General features: G+C 39.5%; 1 protein-coding gene across 13 annotated transcripts in view; it reads left to right on the top strand.

Annotated features, from left to right (window-relative positions):
• The window catches only part of NRXN3 (neurexin 3), a 1,691,100-nt gene that overhangs the window by 637,304 nt on the left and 1,036,668 nt on the right, over nt 1-17,128 (top strand). For all 13 annotated transcript variants that reach the window (XM_067729075.1, XM_067728964.1, XM_067728949.1 and 10 more), the window contains exon 9: nt 13,387-13,590. In XM_067729075.1, the coding sequence (XP_067585176.1) occupies nt 13,387-13,590 (204 nt within the window). The remainder of the gene's footprint in view (nt 1-13,386; nt 13,591-17,128) is intronic.

The following is a 17,128-nucleotide window of genomic DNA, read 5'->3' as shown; positions in this document are numbered from 1 at the left end:
AAGAAGGTCTTTAATATCTCCTTAAGAAAAAAAAAGTCAAAGCTTTTAAATATTACCTCAGTCTCCTCAGTTTTGAAATAAAGGTTTGAATGCAGGTAAATTTTAAGTTTTGAACTCTAAATTTCTCTGCAATTCAGAAAGAGTAATTTTACAACTTCTGTATTCTTTTTTTTTTCTTATAAAAATCACAAGAGACTGATTCTACTTTAATCAGCTAATTAAACTTCTGGCCATTTCTTCATTGGTTTGACTTTTCTAGGAAATGTATTTTATATTCCTAAACAATTTGATTTTGGTTCATGTTGAAATACTGGCCCTGTCTCTCCTTATAAGAAATCTGTACATAACTGAGGTTGGTTGAGCTGGTACATTGCAGAACAGTTGGCAAGTAGAAAGTGTCTTCTCTTTTGCTGCCCTGGAGAACTTGTTTCTCTGGTCTGGCCTTAGACGATAATGGAGCGATCACATTTTGGTGAGCACAGCTGTATGCAGAACAGTTCTCTGAGCCTTCAATCCAGTCATTTGGGACTGAAAACATCAAAAACTAGCCTGGGAAACACAACCAGGACAGGCTGCAAGTTGGCCATTAATCACTTTACTGTGTCTGCTCAATGCTATTGTCTAACAGTGTTCTAGAATAAAGTAAAGGTGATAAGTATACAGATCCATTCAATATAGTTCCATACCTGCCATCAGTCATCCTTGTTGATGGATCAGAGGTAAAACTTTTTTTATTCAAATTTTTTGTAACCGATCATCAGTGATAATGAGAGAGCAAATGTATTCTCTGGAATACTGACAGGAAGAATATGACAGAGTGAGGCAGCAAGCTTTGGGCAAAAATGAAAGTCTACAGAATAGTGCTGTCTGTTTTTCAGGATGGAAATCGTAGCTGGATGTCAGGTTCAATCACTGAACATAGTCTGCCTATGACCGTAATGAGCCATGCTTATTACCAAAGGTAAATAATAGGACTCTAGTGTTCTTGAATGCAATCTCTACCATTATTATGAAAGTAGACCCATTGTGTAGGGAATTTGAGAACAGAAGAAAGCAGAATGTCTACCTTATTTCTCTATTTAACCAAAGTAGACTTTATAATAAAGAGGAAGACTAACAAAACACTTTAACCACAATTACATTCCACTTTATAGTTTGCAGAGCTCTTTTAAACATATTTTCTTATATGACTTTTGAAAATGATTGAAGATTTACATAAAGGAAAAGGAAAGTCAGAGAATGTGCAACTTGCCTGAGGTTGCGTGCCCATAAGAGGTGGAGCTGGGAGTGGAGTGTTGGCCTCCAGACACCTAGGCTCTTTCTGCTGATCAGTGCTGCCTCTAATATGGAAGTATCTGCACGTGAAAGCAATGGGTCATCTCCAGACATCAGGGAAGTTAAAACACGTGTGTGTGCACGACACATGTAACATTCATTGAGGACCCATTAATTTCAGACATTTGGATATCTTCGCAGTCATTCTCTTGGGCTCACCTTTGTGATGGATAGCTTTTCTTTGCAACCCTGGATCCATTCTTCGCCCTTCTTCATACTTTTTTACTCAGCTTTGTAGCCTGGAAGGTTATCCTATAGGGATTGCATTAACAGCCTCTCTTACCCTTTTGTATTCCAGTTGAATTTGCCCAATGGGAAGCATGCAAGAAAGATGAGAAGGAATGATGAGAATGAGGTCTGAATATTTAATTTCTTGTCTGTGATATGGCTGCCAACTGGCTGCACCCCTTGACATAAGGTCACAGTCTTGTGAGGCACTCATAGTGCACCCTTGTTCTCTCTCTCCCTCTTCCACTCCCCGCTCAGGGTTCTGGCAGTTGACCTTCTGCTTGCTCTATCAGGCCTAGACGTAGTAATAATATGGGTCTGCTTTTACTAGCCCTAAATACCATATTACCTCTGGAGGGTTCACTATTCCCTACCTTTACCGTTGTAAATATTACTTTTATTAAACCTTCATCAAATGGCATAATTCGAGTTGGCCGTCTATTTCCTATTAGTATCCTGGCTGATTCAGTATTATTATTATACATGTTACAGATGGGGAAACGGAAGTCCAAGAATATTTCACAGTTAAATAACTTGCAGATCTAAGACTTCCCTGGTGGTCCAGTGGTTAGGACTCCGTGCTTCTAATGCAGGGGGCATGGGTTTGATCCCTGGTTGGGGAACTAAGATTATCCCACATGCTGTGCTAAGATCCCACATGCCGGTGAGGCCAAAAAATAAAAATAAAAATAAAATAACTTGCAGATCTAGGACTCTACCCGAATTCTCTAACTCCACGCTTATATACTCATAGTGACAGCACACTGAGCAATGATTCTGAATAGGTGTAATTACATATGTGTAATTACAGCTCTGCCCAATAGAGCTTTCTTGAATTGACTCAAAGAGTCAGATCAATTCTAAGAAACATACCACCATCATTTATAAATATTGTTTTGAAATTTCATAATACGTTTGCAAAATAAAGCAGCGGCAATAGTATCTGGAGGAAAATTGGGTAAGATTGCATCTAATCTCTTACCATGCCATTCTGTCTTCCCTGCAGCACCACAGTTAGCCTAAAAAGCAAGTCTTATCGTGTCACTTCCTGTCTTAAGCACCCTCTTATGTTAACTAATATCCAAACTTCCTAATTGTGCTTATTAGCTCTTTTATAATGGACCCTCTGCATCTCCCTTCAGTCTTAACTTTATCACTCCAGTCCATATGCTGTAGCCCATATGGGATCATCATTGTGGTTCTCACCTGGGCTGGGGGTGGGGATTTTTCCCCCAAGAGGCATTTGACAATGTCTGGAGATATTTTGGGTTGTCATGACTAAAGAGAATGCTTCTGTCATGGCTTTAGAGTGCTTTAATTGTTTGGGGATGGGAAAGCAATCGAACTGTATGTAATGGCAGCACGATGTTGAGAATGTGAAAAGTTAGTTCTTCTCAGCCTTGTCCATGAGAGGGAGGACATCACCTCATATCAGTTTTGATTCCCTGGAACTGTTGGCTACTGTTGGGTCTGCTCAGACCTAGAAATGTATGTTGCTCCTGCTGCTGCAAAATACAGAATTAGAACCTGGTGGGCATTCCTGCATAGATTTGCACAGTGTTTAAGATCAGCCCAGTTTGGGTAGAGAGGAAGCAATCTGTGTATTCTGGAAGCTTTGTTAGAATAAAACACACTTAGGAAGTGTATGAGGCCAGTGGCTGCATGAGTGAACAGGAGGATGTCTTGAAAGTACAAAAAGAGAAGATGGTGAGGCGGGTGATTGTTTATTGGTACTTTGCTTACAAGGCTGGCTATGAGAGTATCTTCTCTCTACAGTAGATGGCTTAAGGGCCTGTGGGTAGTGCTAGGAAGTCTGCTTGGTATGCTAAGTGCAAAGTGAGACCTGAGAAGTCTACTACATGAAAGCACATTGCTAGTTGCTCATAGTACTGTATCTATGTCAGGGGACCCCTTGCATTCGTTAGCAGCATTACATCGATTGTGTTGTCTAGTGCTTTTGTTTTATCCCTTCCCTGTCCATGCCTACCAATCTGGCTTTCTCCTTTAAAACTGTAGGAAATGTAAATGGTATCACTTCCAAGTTTGTGTAGGAAAGAAGAACTTCTCTGTACCATTTACTTTCTACAGTCAATTTTCTGTATAATTTTCACTTATCTTCTTGATTAGGACCTCATCACATCTAAAACAACATATGCTTATAATAACATTAAAGAACCCTCAGTTTTGATTATTTCCTATCTGTTCCTTTGGTGTTAGATGCAATAATTTGATTATGAAAAGAAGTACGAAGATGGTAGGGGAAAGTTGCCTACCAGAAACTCTTTCAAGTTAAACAGAAAAGGGTATACCAGCCAAATAATTGTCAGCCATAAGTAAGGAAAGAGGCACAACTCAGTGTCGTAAGTCTCAAAAAATAGGAGCAAGATAAATGATTCTGAAGCCAAGTTAAGAGGAATGGTCAAACATGATGAGGCTGCCAACCCTGCCTGTGTTCCTCAGATACAGTACTGTCCAGTTGATAAAAAAATATTGAGAATTATCCCTAAAATACCTTTATAGAGGGAAATAAATAGATTGAGTAGATGTTCTTATCTGAGTGAAGAATAATGGGAATGTCTGTAAGAGGTAAATGCATGTAACAGAAACAAACAACAGGACTGAGGATCAAAAGAGATGTCAGCAGGACTAAAGGGCTCAAAAGTTCTAATGTATCATTCCCACCACGATGGCCTTGGGATACACTCTTCAACCAGGTGGGCTGTCTTCGAGTAGAGGACATTTAACAAAGCTTCAGAAATGACAGCACAGCTCTGAAAGCTAAATGAAGGTTACACACAGTCTCGGCTGAGCTCTTCATTTCTCCCATCCATTTCCTTCCACATTGCTATCTCTCAGCCTACAGGAAAAAAAAAGTACATAGAACTAAAAATATGAGCCATTAAACTGTAGATGACTCTGGGAGCCAGTAAGTCGCTGAAACTATATGTGAACAACTAGAAACTGGACAGAGCCACCTGAGTATGAGCAGGAAAGACAATGACATGACAGTGCAAATAGAAAACATCAGGCAAATACAATTGCAAAAAACATAGGTATAGCTTAGAAAACTGAAGGAATTTGATCTAGAAGAAAACAAACCAAAGGACAGAGAACTTTCCCATGAGCTGTATAGTCTGTAGCTCATTTGCACTGTAGAATATTTTAAGAGAATTTAATTAATGGTATAAGAATTCAAAGAAAAAGTAAAAACAAATGAGTGAATGGAGAAGAGAGACTGTATATGGAATATCTGAGAGCCAAAATATGATCACATAACTTATTTGAAATAGTAACCACAGGGATGCAGCTAATACATGGCTAAATATTGATGTATTGATAGAAGGAAAATGCTTCACAGTGAATGCTGATGAAAAGTCAAAGAGCCGAAATCCATAATAAAGAATCTAAGAGATATGAGGACAGACAAGATAATTGGGCCTCGGAAACAGAAAAACTGAGTACTTTAACAGAGATTACCTAAAGGCATCAAACCAGAAATTTGTTCTTAATATAAAGAACTGACTCCATAAAGTTCAAAATAGCATGATGGGTTCTAAGAAAATCAGATATAGTATATTCAACACTGAGATGTGTATTGATTATGTCATTGGGCTTCAAGGAATAAAATAATAGTCTTTAGGCATTTATACAAAATTTACATCATTTACCACCTATGAGAGGAAATGTTGGCATTATACAATCTCAAGAACAATAAATCGAAGTGTATAAAATTCTGCTTGAAATGAAGGGAGACTCAAGAATTACACACAACCACAATGTAATTCAAATATCAAGAGCACAAATAGACTTTCACAAACATGAACAAACTTTGGTAATAATAATACTAGTGAGTTCTTTTTAAAAAGGTGTTACCATATACTTTGTGACCACCGAGAGGGGTGGGATAGGGAAGGTGGGAGGGAGACGCAAGAGGGAGGGGATATGGGGATATATGTATACGTATAGCTGATTCACTTTGTTATACAGCAGCAGCTAACACAACAATGTAAAGCAATTATACTCCAATAAAGATGTTAAAAAAAAAAAGAAACTGATGGGTATGTTTAAAACAAAAAACAACAAAAAATAAAATAAAATAAAAAAGGTGTTACCATAAAATCCAAGCACTTAAAAGATGAAATAAAATTACTCAGAAATGGAGAAACTATGACAAAAGGCATGGTGAGAATAGTGACCATCTTTGAATATACAACAAACACATAATGATCGTACACATGATGAATGCAGAACAAAGAGTACAGTTCATAATATCCTTGGGTTCCACAGCCATGGACTCAGCCAACCTTAGATCAAAAATATTTTTTAAATTCCAGAAATTTCCAAAAAGCAAAACTTGAATTTGCCACACTGGCAACTATTTACAGAGCATTTACATTGTATTTAACACTATTTACATAGCATTTATATTGTATGAGGTATTGTAAGTATCTAGAGATGATTTTAAGTATATGGGAGGATATTTGTAGGTTATATGCAAGTACTGTGCCATTTTACATAAGGGATTGAGCATCCGAAGATTTTGTTGTCTGCAAGGGGTCCTGGAACCAGTCCCCCAGTACACTCAGGACAACTGTATGTGGGTATCAGAGGTCCCCAGAACCACTCTCAATTTGCATATTTCTCTAGAAGGACTCACAGGACTCGAGATATTATATTCATGGTCATGGTTTATTACAGCAAAAGTTACAGAGTAAAATCAGCAAAGGGAAAAGGCATGTGGGGCAAAGTCTGGAGGAAAACAAGCCCAAGCCTCCAAGAGTACTCTTCCAGTTGAGGTGAACAAAACGTGTGCTTAATCTCCAGGAGTGACGTGCAACAACAAATGCAAAGTGTTGCCAGCCAGGGAACCTCACCTGAATCTGGAGTCCAGGAATTTTATGGGAAAAGATATATAAGACATTTGTAATAATCAAAATAGGGAACTCTAGAATGGCTGGACGAGGAACTTAGCAGATCTCCCCAGTGAAACAACCATTTAATTGGTGAAAATTATTAAAACACACACAACCATTTAAAATCTCTGAAAATTGTTCTAAGGACATACAACAAATGGAGAAACATTTATTTAAGAGATCTACTAAATCTCACTAAGAAAAGTGAGAGCTATGGTATTTAAACCACAACCTGCTCCCTTCTGCTACCCCAACCCTGCTCCTTGTTCTGGAAGCTTCATTCCAGGTGGTTGTGGCCAAGAAGACAGGATCTCCCTCTCCAACCAGTTACACTAGGACTACAGTTTCACCTCAGATGGTCAGGCTACTGGTGCCTCTCACCTCTCCCCAGTTCCATGTTGCAGAAGCGATATTCCTGGTAGGCACAGCCAAGAAGAGGCCTCACTTCTCCTAAATCTCCATTCATAGAGCAGAAGCTCTATCCCAGGTTTGGCATGTCAAGAATATAGGGGCTCCAATTGTCCCTGCCCCAGCTTAGTCATGTTTCATGTTAGGAGGGGCAGGCTGAGAAGACCAGGACCTATCATCTTCCTCCCATGCCCACTTTTAGAATGGGAATGTCACTCAGGGAGAAGTGGGCCACTGTTTCTGCACACAGCTGGTTGTGTAGTGGCACAGAGGTTCTGCTCTGGGGTAGATGCAAGTTATTAGGATGCAGAGCTCTACAACTCTGCCTGGCTGTTTAGAACAAGGATTAGAGAAGTTCATGGGTAAAGGACTTTTGAAAATAATGGTGATCTTGGTCACTATCAATTTTGAAGGGACAGGTAGATCTACGATACTAGTAGCAATGAGTGAAATGGCATACCAGAAGTTTGCTAATGTCAGAAGTTTAGCAAAGAGAATCAGGGGTAGAGAAAGCCATGGAGGTCTAGAGGGTTGTACACATTTGCTGGGATACACTCAGAGCTAATTAGAGGAGGAGATGGGAAAGATTTGAAAGTATTACCAAGCTACACATACATCCATCAGTAAGAGGAAGAGCCTATTGGCTCAAGGGGCTTAGGGTACAACCTCTTAACTGACTGAACGATAAGCTGCTTTTAGCCAGGGGATACCCCTAGGAGACCAGGCTTAAAGCGAAAACCACACTTATCCTTGGTGGGCTGGAGGACTGTGCATGTTCCCAAGACTGCACCGACTCAGGAGTGACAGGCGGGGCAACTTCCAAGTACTAGTCCCTGGCTGAACGTGAGGCAAAGTCTTAAGCTTACTGAACTGTGAAAGCAGTCTCCAAGTCACACAAATCCACCAGATAATGAGTAAAAATTAACTGACCAAGGGGGCTTAGGTATAATAGTTGAGCAATAAGTGGCTTATACCAACCTAGGAACAACACCTAGGAAGACAGGCTAAAAGATAAAAAATGGAAAAATATCTGAACAAGGACATCAGAGCCTTCACACTGCTGGGAAAATATGTCACAGAATTAGTTCAGCCAAGTCATTAAACAAATAAATGAATGAACAAACAGAAAGAAGTAGCCCTGGTGGTGGTCACGGAGGGGAGAGCAGTATCCAGACGTGCTACAATCTGTTATCTAAAATGTCCAGTTTTCAACAGAAAATTGTGAAACATACACAAAAAAGGAAAGTGTGACCCATACATAGGAGTGAGTACATACAGGCAATAGAAACTGCCCGGATGTTGCACTTAGCAGACAACTACACCAAAGCTATTATAAATATTTTCAAAGGGATTTGTGGGAATTAAGGGAAACTGTGCTTAAAGAATTAAAGCAAAATAAGATAACAGTGATTTATCAAATAGATAATGTTAATAAAGAGATTAAAATTATATATATTTATATATCTATTTTTCAATTCCAAAATTTCTATCATTTGGGGAGTATTTATCTATCTACCTATCTACCTACCTACCTATCTATCCCTGTCTCTCTGTCTGTCTATCTATCTATCTATCTAAAATGCTTGAAAGCGCAATGATCTAAATGAAAAATTCGCTAGAGGGGCTCCACAGAAAATGTGAGTTAGCAGAAGAAAGAATCTGCAAACTTGAAGATAGATCAGTAGAGATTATACAGTCTAAATAGAAGAAAGAAAAATGAATGAAGATAAACAAAGCATCAGAGAAATATGGGACATCATTAAGAGTACCAACATATGTATGATGGCAGTCCTGGAAAAAAGGAGAGAGAGAATAGGACAGAAAAAATATTTAAAGAATTAGTGATTGAAGATTTCCTAAATTTGAGGAAAAACACTAATTTACACATCAGTGAGCTCTAAGTAGGATCAGTACAAAGGAATTCGTTCACATCCAGACTTATTATAATAGAAATGTTGAAAGTCAAAGAGAAAATCATGAAAGCAGCAAGAGAAAAGTGTCTTATCATATACAAAGGCCCACAATAAGATTAACAGCTGATGTCTCTTCACAATGTAGGCCAAAGGCAGTGAGTTGACATTGAAAGTGCTGAAAAAAATATAACATCAGCTAAGAATCCTATAGCCAACAAAAGCATCTTCAAAAGTGAAAGTGAAACAAAGATGTATCCAGGTAAACAAAAAAACAGAATTCATTGCTAGTATACCTGCCTTATAAGAACTACTAAAAGAAGTTCAGGAAGTGACTGCAGACAGTAATTTGAATCTACATGAAAAAACAAAGAGCTCCAGTTAGGGTAATTATGTAGGTAATGATAAAAGAGTATAATCACACATTTCTTTTTCTTTCTTCTTTTAACTGATTTAAAAAGCAATTACATAAAACAATATAAAATTGTATTGTTGGGCCTATAACATAGAATTGTAATATATTTGATAATAAAAAATGAATGAAGCTACATTGAAGAAAGGGAATGACACCAGATGGTACTGCTAATCCACAAAAAGAAATGAAGAGAGACAGACATGGTAAATAATAAGCTTATTTAAAAAAAACTCTATAAATATATCTGAGCTCTCCTTTCTTCACTTCATAAGAAGAAGTTTTTATAAAGCAATAATTATAACAATGTATTTTTGAGTTTGAAACATATATAGACATTATATGAATAACAATAATAACACAAAAAGGAGGACCAGAAGAAAGCTATGTAAGAGTAAAGTTTCTGTATCTTACTGGAATTAAGTTAGTATAAATATGAAGTAGATTCTGATAAATTAAGATGTATGTTGTAAGCCCTAGACCAACCACTAAGAAAGTAGCTCTTAGTTACTTGGTTATTTAGTTAAGAACCATCAAAGGAATTAAAATAATATGCTAGGAGATATTCACTTAAGACAAAAGGAAGTAGTAAAGGAGGAAAAGAGGAACAAAATAGGAGAACTGGGGATTTCCCTGGTGGCACAGGGGTTAAGAATTAGCCTGCCAGTGCAGGGGACACGGGTTGGAGCCCTGGTCCGGGAAGATCCCACATGCTGTGGAGCAGCTAAGCTCGTGCACCACAACTACTGAGCCTGCACTCTAGAGCCCGCGAGCCACAACTACTGAGCCCACGTGCCACAACTACTGAAGCCCACGCATCTAAAGCCCGTGCTTCACAATAAGAGAAGCCATGGCAATGAGAAGCCCGTGTGCCACAACGAAGAGTAGCCCGCTGCTTGCCTCAACTAGAGAAAGCCCGCACTCAGCAATGAAAACCCAATGCAGCCAATAAATAAATAAATAAATTAATTAATTAATTTAAAAAAGGAGAACTGTGTAAGTACTATTATGTCAGCATTTCATGATGTGGTCTTTCAACACTCAATAATCTGATAGTTTTTAGATCAAATAACTTTCCTTATTTAGACTTATTTTCCATTGAATAGTATTCCATTCATGGTACCCCTTGTGTTTGAAATCTTATAAGCAAATTAATATGAATTCTGAAACAAATTTTGTTTCAGCTGATTCCTATATTAAGTTTTTTGCTTCATCACCCTCCCCTTAAAAATACCATGTTAATAGTAGAACATACTCACCAAGATACACACAAAGGTGTACACTGAGATACATACTTTATTTTGTACCATTAGGTGTTTAACTACATATGCACCTGATATTTGTTCTCTGACACTACCAATATTGACATAAAGATACATTCATTTATGCATATATTCTGCCACTGTACATATCCAGAGAGATAAAAGTGGCCATTAGTTTTGGAATTATTTAAGTTGAATGCATCAAAACAACCATCTCATGGCTCACTGAATACCCTAACATCTTTTAAAAAGGAGTGTATTTTTGTGTGGATGTCTATAGTAGAAGGTACACAGTAGTAATTAATGGTGTTCATAATTACACAAACACACAGCATTGTGCCTAGTAATATATAACAATATATTATTTAGAAATACATATCATCTCTATATAATTGTATATGTTCATAAAATACAACTTTAAATAATGGCATATATGTATATATATATGTGCACACGTGTGCATGCACTCACACACACACACAAGAACACCACAGTCTGCCATGAAGCATTATAGATGTACTTTATGTGCTAAGAAACATGGGTGTGCTCCTAGTATAACTCTCTCACAATTTGGCAGAATCATTATGTATACAGCCATGAGAATCGGACTGCCTACATTTAACTTCCAGCTCTGCCATTTCTTGGATGTGTGACCTGGTATCTATAAAATATAATAATATTGTCTTCTTCACGAAGTACTTGTGAGGATTAAGTGCCATCTTAATGCATGTAAAATCCTAGAAAGCACCAGGCAAATAGTAAGTGCTCAATAAATTTTAGCTTATTGTTATTGATCTTTTGATTCTGCTCTTTCAGGAGATAAACATTTCTTTTACATCTTGAGCATGTGTTACATTTAGATAATGCTTCTCATCTAAGAAGAGATCTTCAAAATATGTTTTTCATTTTGATGGTGTCTGTAACTGTCACACCTTTGTTTGTGATCCTCTTGGAGTTTGCACATTATAATATACAACTATGAGCATGTCATGGATTTTACCCAGGTGAAGGTTGATTCCCAGGAATGACTGGTGTATTTATGTTTTTTTCATGGACCTTTTGTGTGTTGTGTAAATCAGGTTGGGTGTATGATGATGACGTACTATTTTGAGAACTTTCCACGTGGTCTGCCTTGTCTCTCCGTGTTCCTATGCCTTTTATGCATGAGGACAGAAGATGTTTGTTTCTTTTGTTCACTGTCATGTCCTCAACACCTAGAAGAGTGCCTGGTATATAGTCACAAATGAGCATATTGTGGTACCTCATAATCTAAAACTATTCATTTACTTCCCAGTATCTACCAAAGTCCATTGATTTTATTCTAATCTCAAAGCACCTTTGTATAACTATTCTTAAAATATGCTTGACGCTTCTGTTAAATTGAAGTTTGTTATTATCTGAGCATACCCCTCTTCTTTCCTTTTTGTGTATAGAGATACTGTTTTATCTACCTGTGAAATCTGATGCCATCACTTCTTTCATTAAAAACCCCACCCATCTATCAAGACCAGCTTCAGACTTTACCACATCAATTCTACTCACCTGCATGCTATAGCCTCTCTCTTCTGAATGCTCCTGGCTTTATCAATATATCTTTGCTGGGTCATTTAGCCATGTTTATATTCTAGTAGTTATTTGTGTGTGCTTAGTCTCCCTTCAGGACAGGGGCTGTTGTCTGCTTCACCTTTGTACCCTCCATAGTGCATATTGGAATGTAGCAAATATTTAGTAAGTACCTTTTCAGTGCCAGGTGCTGAGTTCAGTGGCAGTTGGCTTCCTAGGAATGTGAGTGATATTCTCTTCCTGTGTTCTCTAAAATATTTGCGAAACAAATGATTAAACAAATTCACGTTTTGAGCCACATGGTGCTACAGAACAGGCCCTGGACTTGGTATTGGATATACCGGGTTAAAGTCCAGACTGTGGGGCTTCCCTGGTGGCGCAGTGGTTGAGAGTCCGCCTGCCGATGCAGGGGACACGGGTTCGTGCCCCGGTCCGGGAAGATCCCACATGCCGCGGAGTGGCTGGGCCCGTGAGCCATGGCCGCTGAGCCTGTGCATCCGGGAGAGGCCACAGCAGTGAAAGGCCCGCGTACTGCAAAAAAAAAAAAAAAAAAAGTCCAGACTGTGTGACTTAGGGATGATAACCTACTCCCCCTAAGACCCTTGGTTTTCTGTTCGAAAGTAGGAATGGTAGACCCACATTGTGGCATTAAATGAGATAACATATTGGAGGGGGTGGAGGGCTCATAACCAAAGTGTTTGGACTAGAGAAGGTTTCAAATAAAAGTGAGCTTCTTCCTTTCTTATAAAAGTGCTATTTGAATAAAAGTAAAATGTCTGGTTCCTGAAGGTGTGCTTAGCTTTTGTTGTTGTTGTTCTGGCCCTGGCTCCATCAATCTTCTTTGAACGGGCCAAGCAAACTTCTACGAGGCCTGGCTGTGCTGCTGCTCTTTTCTTTTTCTAGCAGCACTCTGGCAAGTATGTATTTGTCCGCTGTGGTGATTATAAACTGCTGCTTCCCTCCTGTTCTTCATGAAATATTTACAGGACTCAAGTTTTGTTTAGTGTCTTGTTTTGCTTTGTTGTGTCTACAGCATACAGAATTACTACCATTTGTGAGGGCATTTTCACTTTTGCAAAGTGCCTTCACATCCATTATTTCATGTGGTACCATTGACAAGTCAGTGAGCATGGTAGGGCAGGGACCAGTGCCATCAGATGCCTTTTACAAATGAGGAAATAGAACCTCAGAGTTTAAGGGGTCTGCATACAGCTTAAAAGCGGTAGTGGAGGTCTAGCAAGCACAAGCCACCTGTCTACTAATTTGGTGCCCTCTCCTTCTACTCTGCTTACCCTGGAAGCAAAGGCAGACTCTGGCATCCTTCATCCTGACCGTACCCTCTTTCTTCTCTGCAGAGGCGTCCATCCTGAGCTACGACGGCAGCATGTACATGAAGATCATCATGCCCATGGTCATGCACACCGAGGCAGAGGACGTGTCCTTCCGCTTCATGTCCCAGCGAGCTTATGGGCTGCTGGTGGCCACTACCTCCAGGGACTCTGCCGACACCCTGCGCTTGGAGCTGGATGGGGGGCGCGTGAAGCTCATGGTTAACTTAGGTATCGTATGAAGTACCCTCTGCCACTCTGTTTGGGCTTGTCTTCCCTTTCTTTTCTGATTTTCATTGGTTTGACTGAATTCTTCGTTTGTTTCTTGAAATTAAGCTGCTCACCTCTTGTTTAATAGGCCAAGGATAAATCCCAACAGCAACAAACACCTTCTTGTTTCTGCATGAGGTTTTGATGTCAATTTCTGGTTTCTGACAGTTGTGGTTTCTTTACTAGAAGATTTGTTTTCTAAGTTTCCTTTCTTGGTTTTTTGAATCGTTTAGCTTTGTGTAAAACACGCTACTTTGGTCCATCTTTTGATCAAGCACATTCCCATTAAGTCCAACTCCTTGGTCACCACTCAAAACAGTCAAAGCAGAGGACAGGGACAGGGCATGAGATGGAAGCAAAATGGGAGGGTGGTGTTTGAGAGAACGAAGCCATGTGAGTGGGATGAGAAATGCATTGTTTGAAGTTCCGCAAGGACTGTTCCCATGGGAAATTCTGGTGGCCTTGATGACACTAGTATCTCCTTATATTTACTCTCTCCTAGTGGGGAGCACAAGTCACATTACTTCTGTTGTCCCATCGGGGAAAAATTCTATCAGTTTAGAGTCTCTGACACATGGAAGGATGGTGTGGCTCTTGGTATGTGTCCCTTCTTCCTTCCTGACATTCCTACCCTCACTAGACGGCCCTTTTGATAAAAATTATTAAGTCACACTGTTACCAGTTAGTCTGTTCTTATATAACACATATGCATTTTTCCTTAGCGTTGAGAAATTATGACAGTTTCAAATTTGTAGCTTGACTGAGAGAGGACCTATTCTTCTACTGTAATTACCTACAATGATACTTTGGAAATCCCTCTTTTATGGCCTCACATCCTCTCAGGCTGCTGACCTTCTTGGCTGGATTCTAATCAATCTTCTATGGAGAGTGAGGACCTCTTGGTTTTTGGAAGGAAAAAAAGCAATCTCTATTTCTGCTGATTCTACTCAGTAGAAAGTCAGTGCCCTGTGTTGACAGGATTGTGATACAGCTGCGCTCAAACTTTCTAAGCCTCTGATTTGTTTGGCTATGTAGGATATGTTTAGATACACAACTCCTTCATAAAGATGTCAGTGGAATGGTTTGTCAGAGGCATGGAGAAGACATGATGGACAAATGTATCAGATGCAGGACGATACACAACCCTAGATGGCCTGGTGGGAAGGTGGGAAATCAATACCAGTCTTATCTGCCGTCAGGTCAACTGGTCACTCTTGAAAAATGCCTATACGACAATCCTAAAAATCTCTAGGACACAGAAGACTGTTTTGAGCAGTGGCTTGTTTAGTTGTGTGTCTCTTTTTTTTTTCCCCAAGTTGCAGCTTTTACAACACTATGCCCTTTTTCTTTTCCAAGCATATTTGATTTCTGTTGTCAGTGTGTCTCTTGGTTTTTCTTTGGTTTGCGTATGTGTGTGTTTGGTTATTTTGGGTTTTGTTTTTCTCTTTTGCTAGATCTTTGTGGGTGTTCTTGAGTTTCCAATCCTCCCCACCATCAGCCATGGTAAATCAAAAGATGGTATTCAACCCTTCAAAGGCCCAAAGCCTGCGGCCCGCATAGCAAACAGCCTTGAGAACAGAGTGTACTGAGCAGCCTGCAGGGACTGGCATTCCCCTGTCCTCCTCACCTTCCCCTCCCTACACCATCCTGCCCACCTGAAACCAACCAACCAGAGTGCATAACTGAAACCACCACCAGTAGCCTACTGTCAAGTTCTCTGAAAAACAACAGAAGAAATAAAAATTTAAAAAAACCCTCCCACAACTAAAATGAAAACAAATGTGACCTCCTAACTAGCTCACAGAAAAGAAGATAGGGTCAGTTTTTAACTCTCTATTTCAAGGTAAGAGAGAGCCAGAGATATAAGGAATATTCAGCCCCGTGGGGTCCTGGGGAAATGCACATTGCCTTTAAACAGACAACTTTTTTTTTTTTCCTTTTTAGATGTTGTTTTGTAAGATTAGAAGGCCAACTATGACAGGTCTCACATCCTAGAAGGAAAAATGGAGGTGGAGGGAGATAAAAGGGGATGAAGAAAGAGATGAACAGGTTCTCTCTGTCTCTTTCTCTCTCCCACTCTGTCTCTCTCTCTCTCACACACACACACATACACACAGTCATAGATCCCAGGTGTATTCCTAGAATCATTATTTTTGCATTTTAAACTGTCACGAAAATCTGGGAGGCGTGTTTTTTTTTTGTTGTTGGTTTTTTTTTCCGGTATGCGGGCCTCTCACTGCTGTGGCCTCTCCTGTTGCGGAGCACAGGCTCCGGACGCGTAGGTTCAGTGGCCTTGGCTCACGGGCCCAGCCGCTCCACGGCATGTGGGATCTTCCCAGACCGGGGCACGAACCTGAGTCCCCTGCATCGGCAGGCGGACTCTCAACCACTGTGCCACCAGGGAGCCCCAAGGTGTGCTTTTTTAAAAGACTCTGCTTTTGCCTCCTGACTCCTTTCTGCACATGGTCAGTGTAGCTCTCCTAAGTTGAGGCATCTTAGGCGAAAGAGCGCTGTGCTTCTCTAGAAACAGTGGTCACTTCTTTTTTCCCTGAAGGGTATGGTTCACCACAATTACTGGTTTGAATTTACTTTCTTTCAAACCTAACACAGAAAACTGAACTTAAATTCCTTGGACATGTGTGCACAACTCTTCATATTCATGCTTTGTTTGAAGGTTCTCCTACCCCCCTCCCTAGAATATAGCCCTTCATAAATGCTTTTTTCCTCCATGTCATGAATTCATATTACCCTTTTTTTCATTATAGTAGAAAATATCTCCAAGCAGAGTGTGCCTTTACGTACACAATCCCCAAAACTAATTTCAAAGGATCCCTCCCTCCATTTAAGTTGTGTCTCTTTTCTAGCACAGGCACGAATGATATTCCAGTTTATTTCAAATTGTTCACACATAGAAGGTCATGATATAAATGTCTGTATTTTTCTGATGGAACGTGTCTCTTAAATATCAAGGGGACTAGGCTTTTCCAAGGGCCCTGCTTTCTGAAGATAGCCAGCCGTGGCAACAGCAGCCATGAGCAATGTCCAGCTACACACAGCACGTTTTTAAAAGCTTTGAGGTTGGCCATTGACCAATCATATTTTTATCTCTTAGTATTAAAAGATATAATAATAATTTTTACTATTATAGTATTTTAAAATATTTTGAAAACCTTAATCTCACAGTAACTTTCTGAGATAAGTCAATAGTTTTTTTATGATTGCTTGATAGATGTGAAACAAAGAAAGTAGGTCACAGAGGTGGGACTCCCCATGTTTCTAAACTACTCAGTCATCATGGGTTATCCGTGACCTCCACAGATCAATACTGTGGATCAGTGATGTGACAGACTTAATGACTTCTAACTGCTTTCATGATGGTCACCTTTTAAACATGCACGGAAGGCATCTTTTTCTTAGTGCTTGGTTTGAATTGAGCCATACAGCAGAAAAGTCAATCAGTATTGGTACAGGCTCATTCATGGGCCTGTAAGAATCCTCA

This window comes from Pseudorca crassidens, chromosome 1, assembly GCF_039906515.1.
Source record: "Pseudorca crassidens isolate mPseCra1 chromosome 1, mPseCra1.hap1, whole genome shotgun sequence".
Lineage (NCBI taxonomy): Eukaryota > Metazoa > Chordata > Mammalia > Artiodactyla > Delphinidae > Pseudorca > Pseudorca crassidens.
This window is presented reverse-complemented; position numbering and strand designations above follow the sequence as displayed.